Raw genomic sequence first — 20587 nt, 5'->3', positions numbered from 1 at the left:
TAAGGGGTTTCTATTGCAGGCTTTAGAAACTGGGTCATTTGGTATGTGACTGTTTGAGTATTACAAGGTTCATTATGATTATTGATCTGTGGGTCTGTTACATATTCAAACATTCGTCCTCCTCAAATCTCACCCCTGCCATTATCTGTTACCATGGTAACATGCAGAGATCCTGCAGTTGAGAATGTAGGTTTGTTGGTCTGTTTCGGGACGTGTCTGTATCTGAACACAAGAAATTTGGCACACATTAATATGACAGGAAGGACGAGAGTTAAGTTTCCTCTGCAGAAGGACACAGAAAATGGAGCAGGTTACCTCCCTCGCCTTCTTCTCTCTTGTACAGTTCTGGCTCAGAGGAATCCCAGCGGGGCCTGATTCAGACTCTTTCTTCTCCTTCTCCCACACACAGCAGCATTTGCGAAAAGCATGACAATGGATTTTCTTATCAGAACAAGATTTCTGTTTTAGTAACAGGGGCAAGGAACTGAAATAAAGCCAAGGCACAACCCTATCCATTCTGTGTTCAAGGTGAAATGAAAGAGATTTGGGACTCTGCAATAGTGTAGCTTGTTTGTGTATAATGGATAGTTTTCAAAAAGCAGATATAAGCTACTGTTAAACAGGCTGCATAGACACAATACTCATCACTGCCTACCAAAAATGTAACAATATATGTCACTTGATGTAACCATTAAACAATAATTGTTGTACAGTTATTTTGGCCACCAACTGAATTCTCCAGTATTTAATGTTAGACTGTATGTGTGTGTGTGAGTGGGGGGTGGGGGACACATTGGAATCTGGTTTGGCAAATGGCATCATTCAACAATGTGCTGCACTGGCCCATCACATGTATGCAAGCACATACTGTATTCCTGGTGGATTGTGTAGTAGCGTGAGCGCTGCATTTCTTTAGATTAACCTGAGATTTTGGGAAGACAGTTACAGAACCTAGCTACTTTCAATTCCCGGGCAAAGAATTGGTGTCTTATTGAGTAGAAACTAGATCAAATACAAATTGCTGATGGTAAGATCTGTGAAATATCCATTAATAATCAAACCTGGAGATATAAAACTGCAACAGTAAGCACAGAAGTAATAGATTCTTTTAATGCAAGAAAAGAAACTAAGGACCAAAATCCACTGTTAAAGATGACACTTTTATTTATTTATTTTTTTTATCCAGTTCAGGTCAAAAGTAAAAACACAAAAAAGAAATGAATGATGAATGAAATGCTCTATGGAAGGCACAGTCACTATAACAGCCAGAGAAATGACTGACTTATAGCATTCTGTAAAAACACCAGCAGCAGCAGCAGCAGCACCCAATCTAAGGCAGACAATTATCACAACTGACATGTGCTTTTAACGTCTTGCAGTCAGACTCTACGTTATTGTGCAGATTTTGAGTCAATGACTTTTTTCACAGTTGGATCTATTGTACTCATCTATTAGTGCCTATGTGTTCATGTGTATTTTAGTGTGTACTGTACAGTAACTATCCATCACCTCTTTCATTTTTTTCTAAACAAATAGGATTCTACTAAGAAGTGTCCTTCAGTGAAGGGATGAATTTCGAAACTTCTTTGTGTTCTATTCAACGGGTACCTTCTATATAACCCTAGGCTCATCTGATGAACCAGAAATACTCAAGAGGATCGAGTCGTAAAGAGACACCTCCGACGTATCAGATTTGGTCACCCTGCACTCTGAAGACTGAGAAAGGAAAACTGGCCAATGCATTTCTTTCTTCACAGCCTCGACACACTTTTGCATCGAAAGTTTCCATGGCTACTATGTATTAGAAGCACTCAGATATGAAAGCATTATTTACAGCGAAAAGTGTAAATCAGTTACATCCCTTTAGTTTAAGTGCGTTATGCTTTATAGTTTAAAATGAATAGGAGATCAAATCAGGACAGTAGAGGAGTAGTAAACGTTTGATTAAATATTTCAAGTTACGATTTATAGCATTCGACATGTTTGTAGATTCCACCACATCCATTCAGACAACTACTCACAGTCACACATACGCAAAAAAACAAAACAAAAGAAAATAGCTACCACAGTATCTATCAATAGTTTGAAGCATTGTGTCAGATAAGAGTGAAGTCTGGCTCTGCCGCCTCAGTATTCCCACAGGGTGGCCATTTCCAGGGAGTCGGCACTGGCTTTTAGCCCTCCAGCATGGTCTCCTTTAAGGTACTTTCCTCCCAAAGCGCGAATGGCCATCTTGTTGAGGTCACAGAACTCAAACAAGAACGGCACAGGCGTGGAGCTGCCGCACACCACCGCGGTGTCATCTCCAACACACCAATACTTCCCCTGCGAGTCTGGACAAACAACACACTTTGGTGAAGCCTATGTCACAAACAGTATCCGAGGCTTCATATGTTTCTGGACCAAATTAACTTATTAACAGTTTGGAAGTTAAGTGAGTGTTTTGGTTGTTATGGAAGTATTCAATTGACTGACGGTTATTACCATTAGATGTTTTAAATATTGGGGATAAGTTAGCCATAGCTCTGGGAAGCACTAAAATGAGCATCACTAAATACACAAGTGTACTGTTTTCAGTCATAGTCAAATCTACAGGATCTTTGAATCTGATTCAGTTCTTTGTATTTAACAAGGTTTCCGTTGACCGTCAAGTGCACGTTCCTCACTTCAGATCCCGCGTGAATGGGAATTCTCACCTGTTCTTGTACCAAAACAAGTACGGGGGCAATCTGGAACTTTGACTTTTTAACTTAAAATGTTTTGGGTAAAAGTGTCACGGATCTTAAAGGGATAACAGCGAGGACTACAGCGTCTACAGGGAGAACTGAGGATAAAATAACTATAAAACAGCGCTACGTTCAGGTAAGGTGGCATTGGGTTGGGGTTACAGTTGGCATTTCTTTAGACAGCACACACACACTCTCAACGACTGTCTCTGCCGACTTGGCCAGACTGTCGCTGACTATTTCTTTTTTTTTTTAGTAAAAAAAAAAAACATCACTTATGTAAATACTTCCTTTTGCCAACCTTTAAGGGAGTATGCTCCATTGTGGAACTCCAGCTGGAAAACATCGTAGGATGCTCGGTTGGAGTCCAGAGTTGCCGTTCCAGCTTTACGAGCCCCAATGAAACCGTGCTCCCCACGAAGGACGATGATTGGACGGTTGATCAGCTTCATCAGAAACTGTTCGGCCTCCCCTATAGTGACAGGTTGGTTAGATTTTTGTCAAATAGATATAGGCCTTGCTCCTTAAAGGCAGACCTGATACTAAGAAAATAGTTTTCCATGCACATCCAAGAGTACTAAGAACATCTAAAACTTTACATGCTTTGGGAAAACTGGCTCTGTTATTATCCCTGCCATTAGATGGAAAACTGAGAAATCCTACTAAAGACAAAGTACTTACTTCACTTGACACCAGAATCATCAATGTGAAATTGGTAAGTAATAACTTTGTCAGAAAAAAAGTCAGTTCAGAAATATCACATGTGACTGACCTGCGTTGTCAACAGCAGCAGTCAGCTGTCCATTTTTCTTGGCAGTCACATATTTGCCATTGGCTGCACGAACACATACACCACCGTCACGCCACTCCAGTTCAAAGTAGCTATTGGCAGACCTTTGAGATATATATATATCAATTTGTGAATATATATACAGTATGTGTGTATGTATGTGTGTGTGTATATATATATATATATATATATACACACACACCCACAAAATAATACTCAATATTTAAAGTGGAAAGTAAAGAATTGGTTCTAGTGTGTGAGGTGAAGGTGCACTGTGAGTGCGGGTACTTGGTGAACGCTGTACACTGCAGTCCCCCATTTTCCGTCAGGGTCCAGTATTTTCCAGCAGCTGTTCTGAAGGCACATTTCCTGTCTTCACGGCTCATCTCCAGCTGGAAGACTTCCTGGTCCCCTTCCTCGTCCTGATTAGCTGAGAGGTCCATCCCTAGAAATTAGGACAGGCTGTTGTTAGTTTTCACTGGTTTCTCCTTGTCTGAAAGTCTCCAATTCTGTAACTCAGAAAGTTCCCCAGATAGACTCTGAAAAAGAGCAGGCTCACACTGAATTGTTTTACTGTTTTACCCACACTAGGGGTGTTTCAGGCCTGAGTGGGAAAGCAGCAATGGAAATGGTGATGATCCTCTTTAATTGATTGCAACATAGAACAGAGAATCTTAACTGGGAAGGACATGAAGACAAAATAACAGATAAAGCAACACAGGGATATAACTGTTCAGTGTTGAAACACAAGCAGTGTTTCCTGACATAAGAAGGTCAAATTATGCATTATTTAAGGATTGTACTGTGTTTGTGTGGCTTTAATGAAACATCTGGAGGACTTACAATTCAAAAATCTGTGTGTACTGCACCTGCTTCACAAAAGGACCCGCCTTGTGTTTTGATAATGGTTTGCAACCTCAGGGAGGAGTAGTGTGCTACACATTAGGATTTTACTAATAAAGTGTCGCCGAATCATGAACGGACGTGTCAGATGCCGCCGAGAACCTTTTCAGCAAAAATGTGTTTATAAATCTTAGCTGTCTCAGAGTTTGTGTCCTCTGTGAGTCTGTCGGCACCAAGATCTGTAAAGTTACATTAATTGCCTAAACTTTTCTAATGGTAAAACACACGGAACTGCTGAGCTAACCCTGTTAGCATCACGGGAGTTTATCTCAATGTACCACAACTTACTTGGGACAGATGTGCACAGAGCCATAGCACATAAAGAAACAATTTTCAAGCCTGCACAATCAATTTGCTTCCTTGCAATATAAAAGCTCTATTTTTATTTCTTATACTTTGCTTAACATTATTTCTTACTGATCACTAACCATTACTCTTACCCCTCAAACCTGCCGGTGGGCCAAGGAGCTCACCTTGGCCATAGGTGCAATAGCTGCACAGCTGCACACTTCACCAGCATAGCACAAACAAGATTTTGCTGCTCAATAAAGGACTCACAATTTTTCACTATTCAAGTCCTGGTTAATAAAAATAAATAAATAACTGTAAATGCCCAGATTGAGGCTACTGTCCCATTTAGATTTATTAGACTGGAGAGGCTAAAGTAGAGCTGGTCCTTTTGAAAAGAGAGAATGAACTGTGAAATGTTCGGCATGTTTTTTTACCTCTATAATTTATGTGTCACCGCTCTGCTATTATGGCCATAACCTAATTAAAAGACCAGGCCGCAAGTCAATACACTCATCTCATTCAAACACAGATTATATGTTTTCATCTACCCTGGAATACACACACATGCATTAATATCAGTTCCTTTTGTGTGGAAGCACAGAGACTGGATGGCGATAAGACAAAGAGGTTACACGTGGCATAAAGATTCACATTCAGCAGAAGTGTCTGAGTCACACCTCCCTTGTTCTGTTTTCTCTGCTTCTCCTCCATGTTTTCCCTTTTGTCTCGTTAACACACTCCTCTCTGTTTTCTGTCTATTCTGAGGTAAAGAATGAGGGATAACTGTAGACGGAAGTGGACCCTGAGCCAGCAGCCACGATGCAGGGGGAGAATTACTGCAGAAAAATGTTAAGCTACTGTCCAAAATGAGCAGGGGTGGATCTACAAATATTTTAATAGTGTGGCCAGACTGGGGTACATTATAAAAATAAGGGACTTGTTTATAAAAAAATATTAAAAAGGTTTTGAATTTATTTAAATTAAAAAGTGTTTGTTTAGCTTACGAAATGTCAAATACACTGTTCCAAGGATTTATAAATAATAATGACAAATCCCTTGCAGGGATAATGCAACTGCGTCTACATTCTACAAATACAAATAGGCAAATGTAATGTAATTTTAATTTATTTATAAATGTTATTTTTTTCTTCAGAAGTGAGGTCTTCAGAAGGTACCTATAACACCTAACTCTGGAACCTGGGGAGGCTCGAGTTCCAACCCCCAACCCCCTCCAGCGCAGCCCCTGACAATGAGGGAGAGCCGGGTGAGAAAGGGCCAACATGATGATGAATAACATATGGTGTAAGGGAAATGAAATAACACTGGGGCGCCAACACACACACACACACACACACACACACACACACACACACCACAATCATGCAACAGCTGCGTGTGTTGTGTGCCCAGTTATGCAGTGACTTCATCAGTATGGTGAAAGAGATTTTTTCTCTCTCTGGCTCTGGAGCCGCACCGCCTCACCTTGCCTCGTGGAGACGTTCCTCTCGTTGCCCGCAGTCAGCACGACCTGCGCGTGGCTGCGCTCCAGGCCAAACAGTTCATCCTTCCCGACCCGGGTGCTCTTTCCAGACTTCATTGTGCCGGAGGGGCCCACTGGCGCAAGGTAGCGGCCGTTGCAGTCGCGAAATGCCACTTTTCCGGAGCGGAACTCCAGCATGTAGCCGGTGTCCTTGTCCGTTTGGATGGACAGCCTGCCATCGTTGCGAAGGAAGCGGTTGTCACACGTCTCGAGGTGGTAGCGCTGGTCCCGGTAGACCAGTGTCACAAGGGAGTCCACACCCCATGGGACATCCCGGTCAATTGACACCTCCTGCCGCCCGCCCTGCCTGCTCAAGTGGGCGAAGCGTTTGCGCGCAAAGCTGTACAGGTTGACCTGGGGATGCACAGCCAGGTGCACGCTCCATCTCTCTGCCGGCGAGGCGGTCTGCGCAAAGCAGGTGATCCGGTCCTCGGTACCGCCGAGAAACCGACCGTGGGGCTCGGACTGCAGCGACCACTGCCCATCCTCATGCGCCGTGATGACGAAGCGGCAGTCGCGGCCGCGCGTCTCACTGTCCGCGGTAACGTTGCCGTCTTTGTCCGTGGCGAGGTAGCGGCCCAGGTGGGAGAGGAGGAAGACCGCGCTGCCGTCCTCCCCGGTCTGCTCCAGCGTCCATGTCTGCTTCTTCTTCAAGCTGCTGGCCGAGGCGTTAATTTTGAAGCCGAAAGCCTCCGCGGTCAGATACTTCCCGTTGCTGTTGATGAGCCCCAAAGGGATCTGGAGCAAGTCCCCGTCGGCGCCGTTTGCAGACATCTCAGTTCTCAGTGTCAAGAGAGAAAAAGAAAATAGATGCGGTGCTTGCTGAGAGAGAGACAGAAAGAGGGACAAAGCGAAAAAGAGAGTAAATGTGGGGGTGTCTGAGGGAGGGACAGAGAGAGAGGGAGAGTGAGAGCAGATCTGTGCTGACTGATGATGAGTGTCCCCAGACTGCAAACCTCGACTGTCTCTAGGAGTAGCAGGACTATGAGATTTCTAAGGTGGTACACGCCCCAGATACAAGCAGCAGAGCTGAAGGGAGAACCTAGATTTTGCAAAGCACCCTGCCCCCTGCAGCCACACATACCTACACACACAGCACTGCCCATTCAGTATCAAACAATCACTGATTTCCTTCACATGTATATTTCCCCCATTTCCCCTCCCTCTAACTCTCTGCTCAGTGTCACTTCCAAATGGATTAAGCCATGTACCAACTGACAGGGCACTACTTGTCTTCAACTGTGCGTGTGAGTGAGTGTGTGTGTGTGGGTGCTGGGTTGGATGTGGGAAACATTAATGGTTTATTAGAAAAGTAACTTTCAGACACATGAAAGACAGAAATACATCAAACTACTTAAGGCCATGCTGCGGCAGGCAGTGCAAAGCTTACAGTGTGTGATAGAACAACATTAAGCACTGAAAATGTTCTTTTATGGACTGAGAACTGCAGCAGTGCAGGTAATGAAAACTTGTGAAGTGGAACATACGTGTGTGTTTTCCGTTATCATGTCCAGCTGTTTCCTGAGCTTATTCTCTTCCTTGTGAGTTCGCCCATTTCCCTCTGCTGGTCTGGCCTGGCCCTTCCATCCTACTCTCCTGGACTCTGGCATGTGCATATTTGCCACAGGGGACCGGTGGACGTTTACCCACAAAATATGAAAACTTATTGTAAATATGTCACTTCCTATAATTTGTTTTCACCAGTCTGCCTTTACCTGAAAAGCCAAAAGAAAACAAATGATCTCCTCCCAACTGGTTCAATAATGTACTAAAGGTCCATCGAGTTTGCAGCTGCACAACATGTGCGTCCGCAGATTAGGACTGTCCGAAATTTTTGACAGTTCCGTATCTTCCATGAGCCATCAGCAATATCAGATGTCATTGCATTTCTTACTGTGTTCTCCCCATGATTATAATTACTAATTCCACTTTAAGTAGCCCCATTTGTAAAGCACTTTTTTTTTTAATGTTACATTCAAAATGAAATACCCTTAAACAAGACATTAACAATAACCAATTAATTATTGATGGCCAAATCCCCCCCCCCCCCACCCCGCACTTTGGCAGTAAAGTTACTGCCTACCATTATTCCTTATCTATACCCGCTTATTCTGTTTAGGGTCGCAGAGGGCTGCAGCCTCTCCCAGCCATGTCATTGGGTGACAGGCGGGGTACATCATGGATAAGTTACCAGCCTATCTCAGGGCCAACACAGAGACATATACACACACAGACCACGATTCACACTCGCGTTCACACGTATGGTGTCTGCGTTTCTGCAGTAGCAACTGTTTAACACAAGATGGAGCCACTTCATCAGCTCACACATGACTGACGACTGCTGTCATGATACTTATTTTAAACTGTATTAGTTTCATAAAAACAAATCATGCATCATAAATTAGAGTCAGTTCCTATATAGTTTAAATTGTGCATCTAACAAACGTAATCTGATGCCACAGACAGTGTAGTTTATTTTATGTTGATAGATTTTAACATTTTTGTCAATTTTCAGCAAGATTAAATGCAGCAACATTAAATAAAATGTGAATAGAGTCACGGAGTAAACAACATCTGAAACAGCTGCCTTCAGCAGGACAATGTGGCCCCTCCCCTCTTACTCTCCCCATCCTGTCTGCTTAGGCATTAAATATTTAGATGCATGAAACCAAAAACAACAGAGAGCACAAGTTATTTGATTATTTCACAGTTTCATCTTTGAATATTTTTTATTTTTTTTTAAATCTTGGTTTAGTTTATTCATGTGACATTTAAGTAGTTTGCACAAACTTTCACAAAAAAAGCACAGACACAATCACACACACACACACAACTATCAACTTTAACAAGCTGTAATCAGTATATTTGCAGATCCATAATAAGTAAAACCTGCTGGATTTGCTTCCAGGTTTTCCGACCTGCAGATAAAATCCGATACACTTTGACTTTCACTAGGTGGCAGAGACACAATGTACAATCTCTGTTGTGCAACATTTTACCTTACACTGATGCACACAGGCAATGACATTAAAAGAAGACCAATTTACTCTCTGCTGTGGATTGAGGATATTGCTGAATGCCCGTGGGTTTAATTTTTCAAATGTAACTTAGTCACAGAAAACCAAGAAAGAAATTCACAATAAGACTCTCCCCACACAGAAGACCTTCCACAGTGCTGGGTGTTGATTTTGCAGTGACAACTGAAACAAGTGCTGAGTGTAGTATTGTTTGCTCACTCACATTTCTGATAGGCTTCCGTATTCAGACAAAAACTAGCAACTTAATTCTGTTAAAGAAATGTAATAAAGTCATGTGTCACTGTGTTTGAGAACATGATACACTAACAAGAGGCCATGGTGTTCTGTCCAGGCGGTGGTGATGGTGACATCACTTCTGGTAGAGACGTGTAGAGGCCTGTCTTTTTTTTAAAACTTCCTGTTCAAAAGTGTATTCGTACTTTCTGCCAACAAGTTGGGGCATAGGATGAGAGGCATCGGCAACCTTGCAGTGCAGAGTAAAGACAATACCCAAAGTTCAGTAAATAACTCTGAAGTGGTACTTGTTCCTGTGGTGGAATAGTCTATGTTTTTAGACAAGTACTTGCACATTGACTTGAATATTGATTTGGTGTACTATTACCACCTTTGGCCCGTTTTGACCTGCTGTGGTCAATGCACTGCACAGGAAACACAAGTGTCAAGAACTTTCTCACTACCTTGTTTCCTCATCTCATCCTAGTTAACAGTTCTTCTAGCAACTCTCACCACAACGCTATGAGATGAGTCAGAATCAAGGAGAGGTTAAAAAATAAATACAATTACCACTTGGCTGATTCAGTTTAGATTAGTAAAGTAAAATTTAGCTGCAAATGTACAGATTTCTTGGATTTTCAAAATAAGTCGCGTTGAAATATCATTTACATGCTATGGACATTTACAACAATATAAAATAGAAATATTAAAAAGGAAAAACTGGCAGAAACGGTGTTCGTTTTGCTGGAAAGAATTTGATACAAGTTAGCGATCTTTTATCATGTATTTTTTCCCTCTTCCTATTTTATTTTGAAAGCCTATCAAACACTACAACTGGTACATGCGATTTCCTGTTTAGCTTGACGCGGCTCAGTAAAAGCTACCTGGTTGCTAGACGACAAAATCTCCAACACTGATGTGAAACAGCCAACCTCTGCACGCAAAGAAAAATCCGTTTTAGCAGAGTTTAGGGAGCTCGGGTTAACAGTGTCAGTTACTCCGTTGCCGACTTCATACGGCTGAAATTTGCAGCTTGGTGGACGATTATTTCGAAGTAGTAGCAAAGCTAACGTATCTTTTGTTGCCCCATGTTTTTCACTACTAGCAAGAGGGGCAACCTGAAGGGAGCTGTTTGGTTTGGAAAAACGAGAACATGAGCTGAAGACACACGGGAAAAGTCACGTTTTCCAACTTCACGTAACGTTTGCTCTATAGTTATGTTTAGTGGATCTGCTAAGATGTCAGTGGAGGCGAGTGATATTCAAACAGATGAAGACTGCGAGGAGCTGGTGAGTACTAAGCTCGTTTTTTGGTGATAAAACAAAACACACAAGTTATTTTGCCACAGAATCTTTATATTTGCACTTTCCTTTTTGTTTTAAGTCTGCAAGCTGTGTTTTAACCACTTTACGGTCAACATCCAGCATTGAGCTCAAAATGGCACAAACAGTATTTCATGACAGCTGTTCCCACCCCCTTTGGGTTGTTACTCCAAGAAATAGATAGATTATTATTTTTTTATAATCTTAACTGAAAATCTCTCAGTACTCTGTTGGGAAGCTGAACCTACAATTGCAGTATCGTTTTCAATCCTATGGATTGTTTTTCCTGTGTAATGTTTGTCTCTCATTCAATCCTTCGTCCAACCTAGGGTGAGGATAGCTTTTCTTTCTCAGCTGATATTTTTGACAAGGTAAACACATGAGCTGTTCAATCATAAATATGTATTTCAACATTTAATGTAGTTCATTTTGTTTTGCTTTACTCATGTGTTCTGCCTTACAGAATTTGTTTTATTAACACACCTTTTTTTTTCCTGATTATCACCTTATTTTTTGTCCTTATTTTTGTCCTTTAGCAGAAAACAAGCAGGAAAAGATCTTCTGGGAAGACTCTTGCTTCTCCACGTAAGCCGTGATTAGCTTCTCCTCGGGGAATATTTCCATATGCTGCAACCACGCTGAAACTTCTGTGATCGCTTACATATGTATATGTTTAGGGTCTCCATACTTGACCAGTCTGAACGTGAACCCCACAAGAGCAGCAGTGGCAGCCTGGAGACTGCCGAGGGCCTCCCTGTGGGACGCCAAAGGGGACAATGGCTCAGCTCGCCTCACATCCCTCAGCAACGGTCATGGTAGGTAACAAATAAACACATCTACAGTTGCACAGACAGAGTCTCTCCTCAGGAGGAACAGCTGTGGAGCTCAGATGGAAATAGAGGGAGTGAGAGAATCAGATTGTTTTTTCAGCTGATCATAAATAACTTTGCAAGTGTTACAAAAATATTCGGGTTTGCTTGTTCTTCCTCATATTTCACTGTGAGAAAACGTGCTTGAAGTAAATCAATGCTAAAGCCAATATTTGGCTCTTTAGCTTCCTTTATCCTCGCCATAATTCATCAGCTATTCGCCAACTTAATCTGTCAGCAATTTGGCAGGGTACATCTGTTTTTAGCAGCTTTCTTGGCTTGAAAACAGTCACCTGCAGCTGGAAACAAGTTGTTAAGAGCAGAATCTCCAGTCTGCATAAAAAATACAAGGAGGTAACAAAGATGTAAACATTCATTTGATTTATTATCATAAAGGTAAATGGATTGGTGGGGCTTTACAGATTGCACACAGTACAAAATGTTCTCAAAAGGCGTTAAAGCATGAGTCAGATGCAGCATTTGATTTGTGTTGGAGAATGTCTCATTTCAAATCAGTGCAACTTCAGTTATCCTATCAAGGACACCTGTATGCAGCAGCTCAACATCAAACTGTCCAAGTCATCAAACATACGTAAAATAGATAGTGTAATTGAAAATCACTCATAAAAATCGCAATCACACAAATCCCAATAATGGAATTTTAAAGTGTAAAATGTCTTGACGTTAACTCTTTGTCTCTCTGTCCTATTATCCAGATCTGTCCCAGACACTGAGACCTGAATATGACACAACACCTGAGCTATTTAAACAGACCTTGAGTGCAAGGAAACTCAAACATTTCCACTCTGCATCGAATGGTGAGAGAATGTGTAGGTGTGTCAGAACAAGAAATTAGCCGAGGAAAAGGGAAGATCCACTGAAGGTCAGGGCGTTTTGCTAAGCAGAGCAGTTTGCTGAGGGTGGCAGACAGTAGCAGACTTTGATTGGATATTAACACCATCAGTTGTTTCCCACTGCAAGGTGCGGATGAAATTGATGTGGATTTTGCAACTGTGTTTTGCAGGCTTCACCGTTGGAGAAGCGAGAGAGAAGGAGGACATGTATGATGAGATTATTCACCTCAAGAAGGTAAAGAGTTTCAAAAGTATGTGTATATGGTGCGTTCACGAATTAATGTTATCTATTCAAAAAAAAGAACACAGATCACACTGTTTGTCCGGGTGGTGTTACAGCAACAGCACCACCATCCAGGGTCAGTGTAACATGACATCTTTGTTCTGCTGAAATGACCTTGATCAAACCATTGAATGCCTACCAGTTCCAGTAGTCCTCAAAAAGGCAATGATGATGAAGATTTAACAGGCCATGTGTTTAGCTTATTAAAATTTGGCACCTTGGAATTTGCTTGAAGTGAGTGTTTGTATTCTTTCTTTGTTATGTGACTAATTAATCAAGCTGCTCCTCGCAGACTCTGCAGGCACAGAAGTCTGACAACCTGAAAATGAAAGCCAAACTTCGTCGCCTGGAAGAAGATAACGCTAAAAGAGAGAAACAGATAGAAGAACTATTGGATCCTACTAAAGTATGATAACTAAGTTACTCCAATCTCTATCACAAAAAGATTAAACTATAGATTTTAACAGACATTGCAAAAACCATATGATTCTGTTATTTTTCATATAGGGATCTGAGTATACGCGTAGTTTGGTGGATAAGAAAAAAGAGGGGAGTGTGGTGAGTATATTGTAGGTTTAGTCTGTTGGTGAAAATAACACGGATGCATCCTGAACAGGCTTATGAAACTAATTCTGTCCTTCAAGGTTGTCAATGGTCTAAAACAAAGAATATTAAAGTTGGAGCAGCAGTGTAGAGAGAAAGAAAATGCCCTGAGGTAAACTGTCTACCTACCTACATGTCTGTTCTTTTGGTCCATAGGTGAAGCTGCATAATGTTCTTGTTCTTTATTTTCTAGTAAACTGCAAAGTGAGCTAAGAAGCACTAACCTGGAGGAGCTGAAAATCACAGTGGAAACCTACTTTGAAGAGGTAACTTTTTTCATTTTTAATATATATTACTGATTAATGCATACAGATTTGTTAAAAAAAAACGTAAAACAACTCCAAAAAAATTAGTGGAATAAGGTGATATTAAATATTTTATAATATAGTAGCATAATAGTATTAAATGGTATAATGTATTTCTTTGAGTACTCTGTGTTTCAGTTGCTGTGAAAGTCATCATAGTTGTTATCATCATATTTACTTTTCTGTGGGAAAGAATATCTTGCAAAGTGCATATTTGTGCTTTCAGATCCAGAGATTGAGGATGCTTCTAGAAGCTGCAGAGAAAAGGTATGGATGACTGAATACACCAGGACCATGAATAATATTGTTGGTGACCCCCCCACAAAAAATGCAGAAACCCGGAATTTTCTCTCAAATAACTTGAAAAAATTACGATTTAGTTTGTGATTTAAGCGAATCTAAACAGTTTTCTGTATCTAACATTACTTTTTTTTCAATTTTGTGATCAGTCATTTAGCCTCTGAGAGTTGGAGAACAGTAATCACTGTGCTGTTTATTTTGGCCTCTGTTGTATTAAAATATTCTTTTGAATCAAAAGCAAAATCGAATTTGGGTCTTTGAGTTTTGCTTGTCATCTTCAAGTTATTTAGAAGAAAAATGTTGATTCGTTTTTTGTGTAGAAGGGTATCAACAATTTCGTCCACGTCTGTGTGGGTTTGGGTGCCTCAGGAAGTTGTAACAACATACAGTATTATGTTATATACAGATACAGTGGCCCATGTCTGGATCAGTGTGAATGGGAAAAGCAGGTCATCTGACAGATGCTTGTAGCATCATACTCAAAATCTTGGGGCTGTAATTGGTTCTAAAGGTGCTTCAACAAAGTATTGAACAAAGGCTGTGAATACTTTTGTACACGTGAATAGTTTTCATTATTTATTTTTTATTAAATTTGCTTACTGGATGCACTGTAAGAGTTATTATAGGCCTCTTTCGTATGTCTAAATAAATAATAAGCTATACTGTTACTGCAAACGTATTTAGAAAAGCAGGAAGTACTGTAAGAAAGATTGTAGAGTGGTAAGACGAAGCTGGTGCTAAAAGACTTGGATACTGGATGTAAAGTGTGGCCACCGTCACAAATTGGCTGAGGCTGAGGAATAGGCTTCCAGCATTTGAGATGGATTTGCTCCCTACTTTCTCTATCTTACTCATGAAGTCTTCTGTCTCTGCCTACAGCAGTCGAACAGAAAGTAAATGCTCTCAGAGGCAGCAGAAGGCTCTAAGTTCCACAGTTGACCGCTTATCGGAGAACCTAAAGCAGCTTCAAAAGGAGAACATGGTGCTCAGAGAACAACTCGATACTGACAGTCCTGCTGAAGGAATCAAAGGTCAGAATCTCACTGACATGCCAGTTTCAGTTTTTCCAGACTCATTTACTTTATTTATCCTTTATTCCTTTATGTAATTTTTAGTTTTAGTTTTACTTTTGTACCTACTGTTCAGACATTCTTATACCCTGTACTGGAGTAAAACGTGTGTGTGTGTGTGTGTGTGTGTGTGTACTTGAATAGGTTCCAAAAGCCGGGGTCTAATTATGACATTTGAAATAAATATTACAAAAGCATATTCTCAACAAAGGAAGTTACAAGTAAAGATTAGAAGTTATTGACTCATATTGGTGGGTATTCATAAGTTCTTTATCTCATTAGGAAAAACTAACGGTATTAGTCTAGAGTGTTTTATGTTGTCTGAACTGAAAGGACTGGGAAGGAATAAATGGTTAACTCATGAAACCTATATAACAGTTTAGTTAACAATCCAACCCCATATAATAAATATATATAAAATAAAAAATACACTGTAAATCATGGTATATGTTTGTTTACATTATAATAAGCACAAAGGATAATTCTTGGAATGCTCTCATTAAAGATGAAATGAAAATAATTGTTTGTATATACTTTAAATATAAGTATTTTTTTATACCCCATATAATTATTATACATGCTGGTTAAAAAATCTTTCAGTGTGTGATTATGTTCCTTAGGTTACAGAGACTGGAGTAAACAGCGATTGTTTCGAAGGCTGTTGGAAGTGGAGAAGGTGAGATGGAACAGTTGCTAGTTGTCTGTGTACAGTAAAAACATGCAGTCATCTGTGTTGGACATTGGTTTAGATGACACATCTCTCTTCCAACCAGAGGCTGGAGGAAAGCAGAAGACACACCCAGTCAGCGAAAAGCAGCGGTAGATTGGATAAGGAGGTCCAAGCCACGCTGACTGAGATTCAGGGGTTTACCATGGCAACAGGGGCAGTGGTCTCCGTGGGAACAATGACTGAAGATGGGGAGGAGGTTTCAGATTTGAGAGGACACCTCAGCCAGTTGAGGAAGGAGAAGGTGGAGCTTCAAGAGAGACTGCTGAGTAAAGAGTGAGTGAGCAACAACATTACACCACTAAGTTCACTTACTTTTTATGGTTTTAAAATATTTTCTATATTATTCTTAAGCGAGTCTTTACCCCCATAATGTTAAATCACTAAGAATAGCTATGAGACTAACTTTGTGTTGTGTTTTCTTCAGTGATGAAGTGAGACTGTTGAGGACAGAAAGAGAAGAACTGGAGAAAGAAACCGAAAGATGGAAGGCTGAACAAATGCATGAAAGGGAGAAAGAGAGAGAGCAACATAAGTACGTTTTTTCCGAATTTATGAGGTTCTGAAAAGTGCATGTATGTTTTTATGTTGTAATGTTAAATGTTATGTTTTAATCTCATATTTTTTTAAGCAATTGATTTAATTTATAAACCGTGGTTAAACGTGGAAAGCAGTTTTTTACAGATGTACTTTGCTTTACATACTGGCTTTAAAGTACTGTCAGTTGGCTTTTACAGTTTAAAAGTTATCTTGAAAAGTGCTCTATAAAGAAATGGTGTTACGTAGTATGTATGGGTGACATCGTAGTTGCCCTGTCAAAAACCTTTCAGACAATAAAGTGCATGTTTAGCTCAAAACCAAAGTCATGGGTTTATAAAGCCTTAGCTAACTGCTAGCTGTCAGGGGGCATCCACTGTGATTGCCAGTTGCATTGTTAACAAATTGTTTATGCGTGTTTGTGTTTGTCAGACAAGAGTTGGAACAGTTGGAGTTGAGGATTCAAGCTGTGGAGGGAGATGAAATCAAACCTTCACAAGCTGAGCTCTTGTCTCGCCCTGCCACTGTGGTGGAGCAGCATGAGGACACTCAGGGCAGATCAGGTCTGAAGGAGGGAGAGCAAAGGGACTCTGGAGGTAGAGAGAGGGAACAGAAAAGATGGAAAAAATCGGATAGAGATGTAGAAAAGCAGAGTGAAAGCAGACAACATAAAAAGAGGGAGAAAGCAGCACGGATCATACAGACAAACTGGAGGGAGCACAGAAATAGGGTGAGTGGCACAACACAATTACGTAAAAGGGGCTATTGGTGTGTTAGCTAAAATGTTTAAAAAACTGTCCAGACACTCTGTCCCAGATTTCCTTTTTCCAACTCTAACCCCTTCACAGGACATTGTGATGTTGCAGTCATCATTAAGAGGCCATCTCCTGAGAGAGTCACAGCTCAAGGACCTGCTGAAAGTCACACAGCATAAGGTTTTTACTTCAATACAAAAACACTTCCACACAGTTGGTCTATGTGCTATGCAGCAGGAATCTCGTTTTGAATTGGTATCATCATATTTAAATGCATTACAGCTACTTTTACACTATTGGCCACAACCTGTTAAGTGTTATTAAGAGGCTACATTACAACATGTATACTAAAGGAGAAATTGTCCTCCTATGTAAGGCCCTGCTACACATCATTATTTGTAAATTGTGCCTAATAAATCTGAGCTGACGTTGAGGTAAATGTCCACTAGATGGCTCTAAAAGGCTTTTTCTGTTACTACTGCAATAATCTGCAGTCTCTTGACATGTCGGTCTCTCTCTCACTCACGAACTTTCCTTTTCTTTACTGCACTCTTGTGCTGTTTTTCCCTTTTGATCCATTGCTTCCTCGTGTCCTCTTTTCAGGCTCTCGAGGTAACAAACCACAGTGACGCAGCTTCCTCTGTAGAAGGAGAGATGGATTTGTTTGCCTTGACAATGATACAGTCTGCTTTTAGAGGACACCTAACTCGTTGTGGTCTTTCATTAGAGAGGTGAGTAATTTATAAACAAAGTTTTAAAGTATCACATCCATAAAAACATAAATGACATAATGCAGTATTTGTGTGTGTGTGTGTGTGTGTGTGTGTGTGTATTAGTCCAGCCTTTTCTGTGCCTTCTCCAGTGGGAAATAGTTTGCCTTCACCGGCACCAAGAAGAGCTCGCTCAAAACACACACCTAGCAGAACAGGTGAGATTCACACATAGTTTCTGTAATGAAAGCTTTATTGTATGCATGGAAAAAAACTCAGAAGAAAGCAACAACATACATTTGATTTGTATATCTTTCACATAGCTTGTTTACAGTTTTGTTTGAGGATCAATGTTTAAGGGAAAATTAAATCTCACACACGTGCAAAGGTTGTACTGAGAGAAAAGAGTGCTTTCACATATAATGACATGATTTTTTAAATAATCAGTTTATACAGAGTAGTGTTGTAAATAAACAACTAAATTAAAACAATATTTTGTGCAACTATTCTTTGCCATTTGAAGTAGAAAGGCAGGCAACTTTGACGGGACACACATCATGTATACAACCAGGTTCGTTGAGGATGCAACACCACAGCATCACCCTGCTCTCTTCTTCAGAATTGCATCATGTCTGCCTTGGCACCTTGCCTGACCTAATTGGTCTGGTAGACTTCATTGCTGTCTTCCTTGCTTTTCCCCTTCATCAATAGGTTGGCAGAACATGGGTGCATAGAGCAGAGCAGCAATGTCAGCAGTTTTTTCTGCATGTTTGCAGGCTGACCGTGCATTGTTGCATTGATCTTCACTGAGAGATTTTGGACTTCACTATTTTACATGATTACACTAAAAGAAGTTTTTCTTTTGTGCAGTGCTATGACTGCAACTGATGTTATGTCACATTCAGTGTTGTACAGGATTCATGTTTTTCTGTGTGAAATGTAAAGAATGTGGTTTAAGTATTACACTGATTTCGCAAGATCCATACATAGAAATCCATGTATATGGTCCATATCTAAGTACTATAGTTGAATCTGCTGCATGTTTTTGAGGATATGTGTGAATTGTGCATTAATGGCTGGTTATGCATTATTTTGTTTCAAGGTACCACCCTCCATGAAAATGTGACAAAACAAGGCGATGAAGAAGATCCATGGCATGTCTCTAACACTCATATCTCAAGGATGAGACCCACAATAGGTCAGCATTTCTTTGCATTGTTAAAAGCATGTACAATTTTAAGGTTAACCTCTATTTTATACCTGGCGATGTGCATCTAACATAACATTTTTGCCGTAGGGAACAATGCTATATTAAGCAAGTCTTCGTGATATTAGAAATATTGATGTCTTATTTCTAAGGTGTTTTGTGTTTTAGGGCTGTGTTTTCAAATGGAATTAATTAAAATGATGCCCAACAAGTGAACGCAATTGTACCTGTATGTCTCCTACAGACCAAACAGAGCTCCACTGCACAGCTGAGTCTGGAGGAGCCGCTGCGGTTGATTCTGATGATTCAGATGACATAATCGTGTCTCCATCGCGTCCACTGAGAACCAGAGAAGACCCAATCTTATAGATTTTCAGAGGTGTGTGTGTGTCTGTGTGACAGAGAAAGAGATTTTTTTTTATTGTGTGTGTGTGTGTGTGTGTTTCTAATAAGGGCCATGTTTTAGTTTTTAGGTTCTTGTTGAACCTGTAAGCAGTAGCTAGGATATTTCAATACTATTCAGGGTAGTATGGAACATACACTATATTTGCTCTTTGTCTATTTTGTCCTCTGTCCCAGAGCTTGAAGATTCTGGGACGTCTGGAGCAGATATTTTATGACAGAATAATGGCACATAAAGACCTTATTTGATCATGTTCTTATATTGGATAGGAACAATGCAGCCAATTTCTTGACAGAATCATGCATTTATCTGTTTATAGTGTTTATTTTAGTGTTTTAAAGTGGAGGAAAGGCAATCGTGCAAACATTAAATGAGCACCCTCTTTAATTAGGATTTAATTAAAACTTTCGTTCTTGTGGTTTATCGTTTGAGCCAAATGTGGTTTTCTTTGCCAAAGTGCCTAATGCATGGATATTTAAAGTAAAATTAGTAAATGTATTCATTTCTGTGGTTCCGATGAGCCATGTCATTGTGAAGTCCTCTATGCTTCACAGCCTTGAAATATTTTAATAATGCCTGACTTGTAACACATTAATGTGAGAGCACTCATTTGTCATGTATACTGAATAAATTATGGCCGATTTTGAGGAATGACTGAGGGATGATTATCAACTGATGCACTATTGAGCCAAACTGTGAATAATAGACCAGTCTGCTGCAATACAAAAACACACTAGTACAGTGGAAAATATGCAGGGAATATGTCTAATGCCCATAATGTCTGAATGTGCTGAAATGGACAAATGGCAATATTAAAGGAGGTCAACAAAAAGAATGGATTAGTGAAGTTTTCTCCGCATGATGGCTGTAACTTAATTTCAGACACAATTAAAATACTGTTTTTGTAATAAAAACTCCTTTAAGCTTTTGCGGTTTTTTGCTTTCTTTACCCTAAGGCTTAATTGTTTAGGTATTTGTACTTCACTTGAAATGTGTACTTTGTCTCAAAACAAAATAGAAAAGCCTGGAGGGACATTTTTTTTATAATATAGATTCCAAGTCGATTTGGAGTCGTTGTGTGTTCTATAATATTCTTGATACGATAAAACAACATATGAAAAGTAAATGTTTAATAACAAAA

General features: G+C 40.2%; 2 protein-coding genes across 5 annotated transcripts; one reads left to right on the top strand and one right to left on the bottom strand.

The window, feature by feature from the left end:
* Positions 1–1141: 1141 nt before the first annotated feature.
* On the bottom strand, positions 1142–7283 carry LOC137124061 (fascin-like). The gene is made up of 5 exons (XM_067498679.1): positions 6193–7283; positions 3805–3961; positions 3499–3620; positions 3028–3198; positions 1142–2333 (listed from the first exon to the last, which is right to left on the bottom strand). Exons 1-5 carry the CDS (start codon positions 7022–7024, stop codon positions 2128–2130), a joined length of 1488 nt encoding a protein of 495 aa, XP_067354780.1. The 5' UTR covers positions 7025–7283; the 3' UTR covers positions 1142–2127.
* Positions 7284–10327: 3044 nt separating this feature from the next.
* iqce (IQ motif containing E) lies at positions 10328–20374 on the top strand. 4 transcript variants are annotated; one of them, XM_067498677.1, is made up of 21 exons: positions 10341–10790; positions 11153–11194; positions 11363–11408; positions 11501–11638; positions 12409–12510; positions 12717–12781; positions 13122–13235; positions 13337–13387; positions 13474–13544; positions 13626–13698; positions 13964–14004; positions 14917–15068; positions 15728–15783; positions 15881–16110; positions 16262–16369; positions 16804–17101; positions 17220–17306; positions 17730–17857; positions 17963–18054; positions 18939–19034; positions 19288–20374. In XM_067498677.1, exons 1-21 carry the CDS (start codon positions 10719–10721, stop codon positions 19410–19412), a joined length of 2187 nt encoding a protein of 728 aa, XP_067354778.1. In that variant the 5' UTR covers positions 10341–10718; the 3' UTR covers positions 19413–20374. The 4 variants fall into 4 exon arrangements, 3 of the variants coding, with proteins under 3 accessions (XP_067354778.1, XP_067354779.1, XP_067354777.1); XM_067498676.1 differs by having other exon boundaries at positions 10342–10790; positions 11360–11408; XR_010913903.1 differs by lacking the exon at positions 19288–20374 and having other exon boundaries at positions 10328–10790; positions 11360–11408; positions 17968–18054.
* Positions 20375–20587: the final 213 nt, after the last annotated feature.

The sequence above is a fragment of the Channa argus genome, chromosome 3, assembly GCF_033026475.1.
Source record: "Channa argus isolate prfri chromosome 3, Channa argus male v1.0, whole genome shotgun sequence".
NCBI classification, from domain to species: domain Eukaryota; kingdom Metazoa; phylum Chordata; class Actinopteri; order Anabantiformes; family Channidae; genus Channa; species Channa argus.
Note: the sequence above shows the minus strand (reverse complement) of the source record. Positions and strands in the feature narration are given on the sequence as shown.

Excerpts from the sequence above, each read along its gene's own strand:
- iqce (XM_067498676.1), top strand. The coding sequence starts at position 10,719 with ATGTTTAGTGGATCTGCTAAGATGTCAGTGGAGGCGAGTGATATTCAA. Across the intron at positions 11,409-11,500 it reads GAAGACTCTTGCTTCTCCAC|GGTCTCCATACTTGACCAGT; the intron begins GTAAGCCGTGAT and ends GTATATGTTTAG. Across the intron at positions 18,055-18,938 it reads ACACACACCTAGCAGAACAG|GTACCACCCTCCATGAAAAT; the intron begins GTGAGATTCACA and ends TTTTGTTTCAAG.
- LOC137124061 (XM_067498679.1), bottom strand. The coding sequence starts at position 7,024 with ATGTCTGCAAACGGCGCCGACGGGGACTTGCTCCAGATCCCTTTGGGG. Across the intron at positions 3,962-6,192 it reads GAACGTCTCCACGAGGCAAG|GGATGGACCTCTCAGCTAAT; the intron begins GTGAGGCGGTGC and ends CCTAATTTCTAG. Across the intron at positions 2,334-3,027 it reads TGGAGCATACTCCCTTAAAG|ACTCGCAGGGGAAGTATTGG; the intron begins GTTGGCAAAAGG and ends TTGTTTGTCCAG.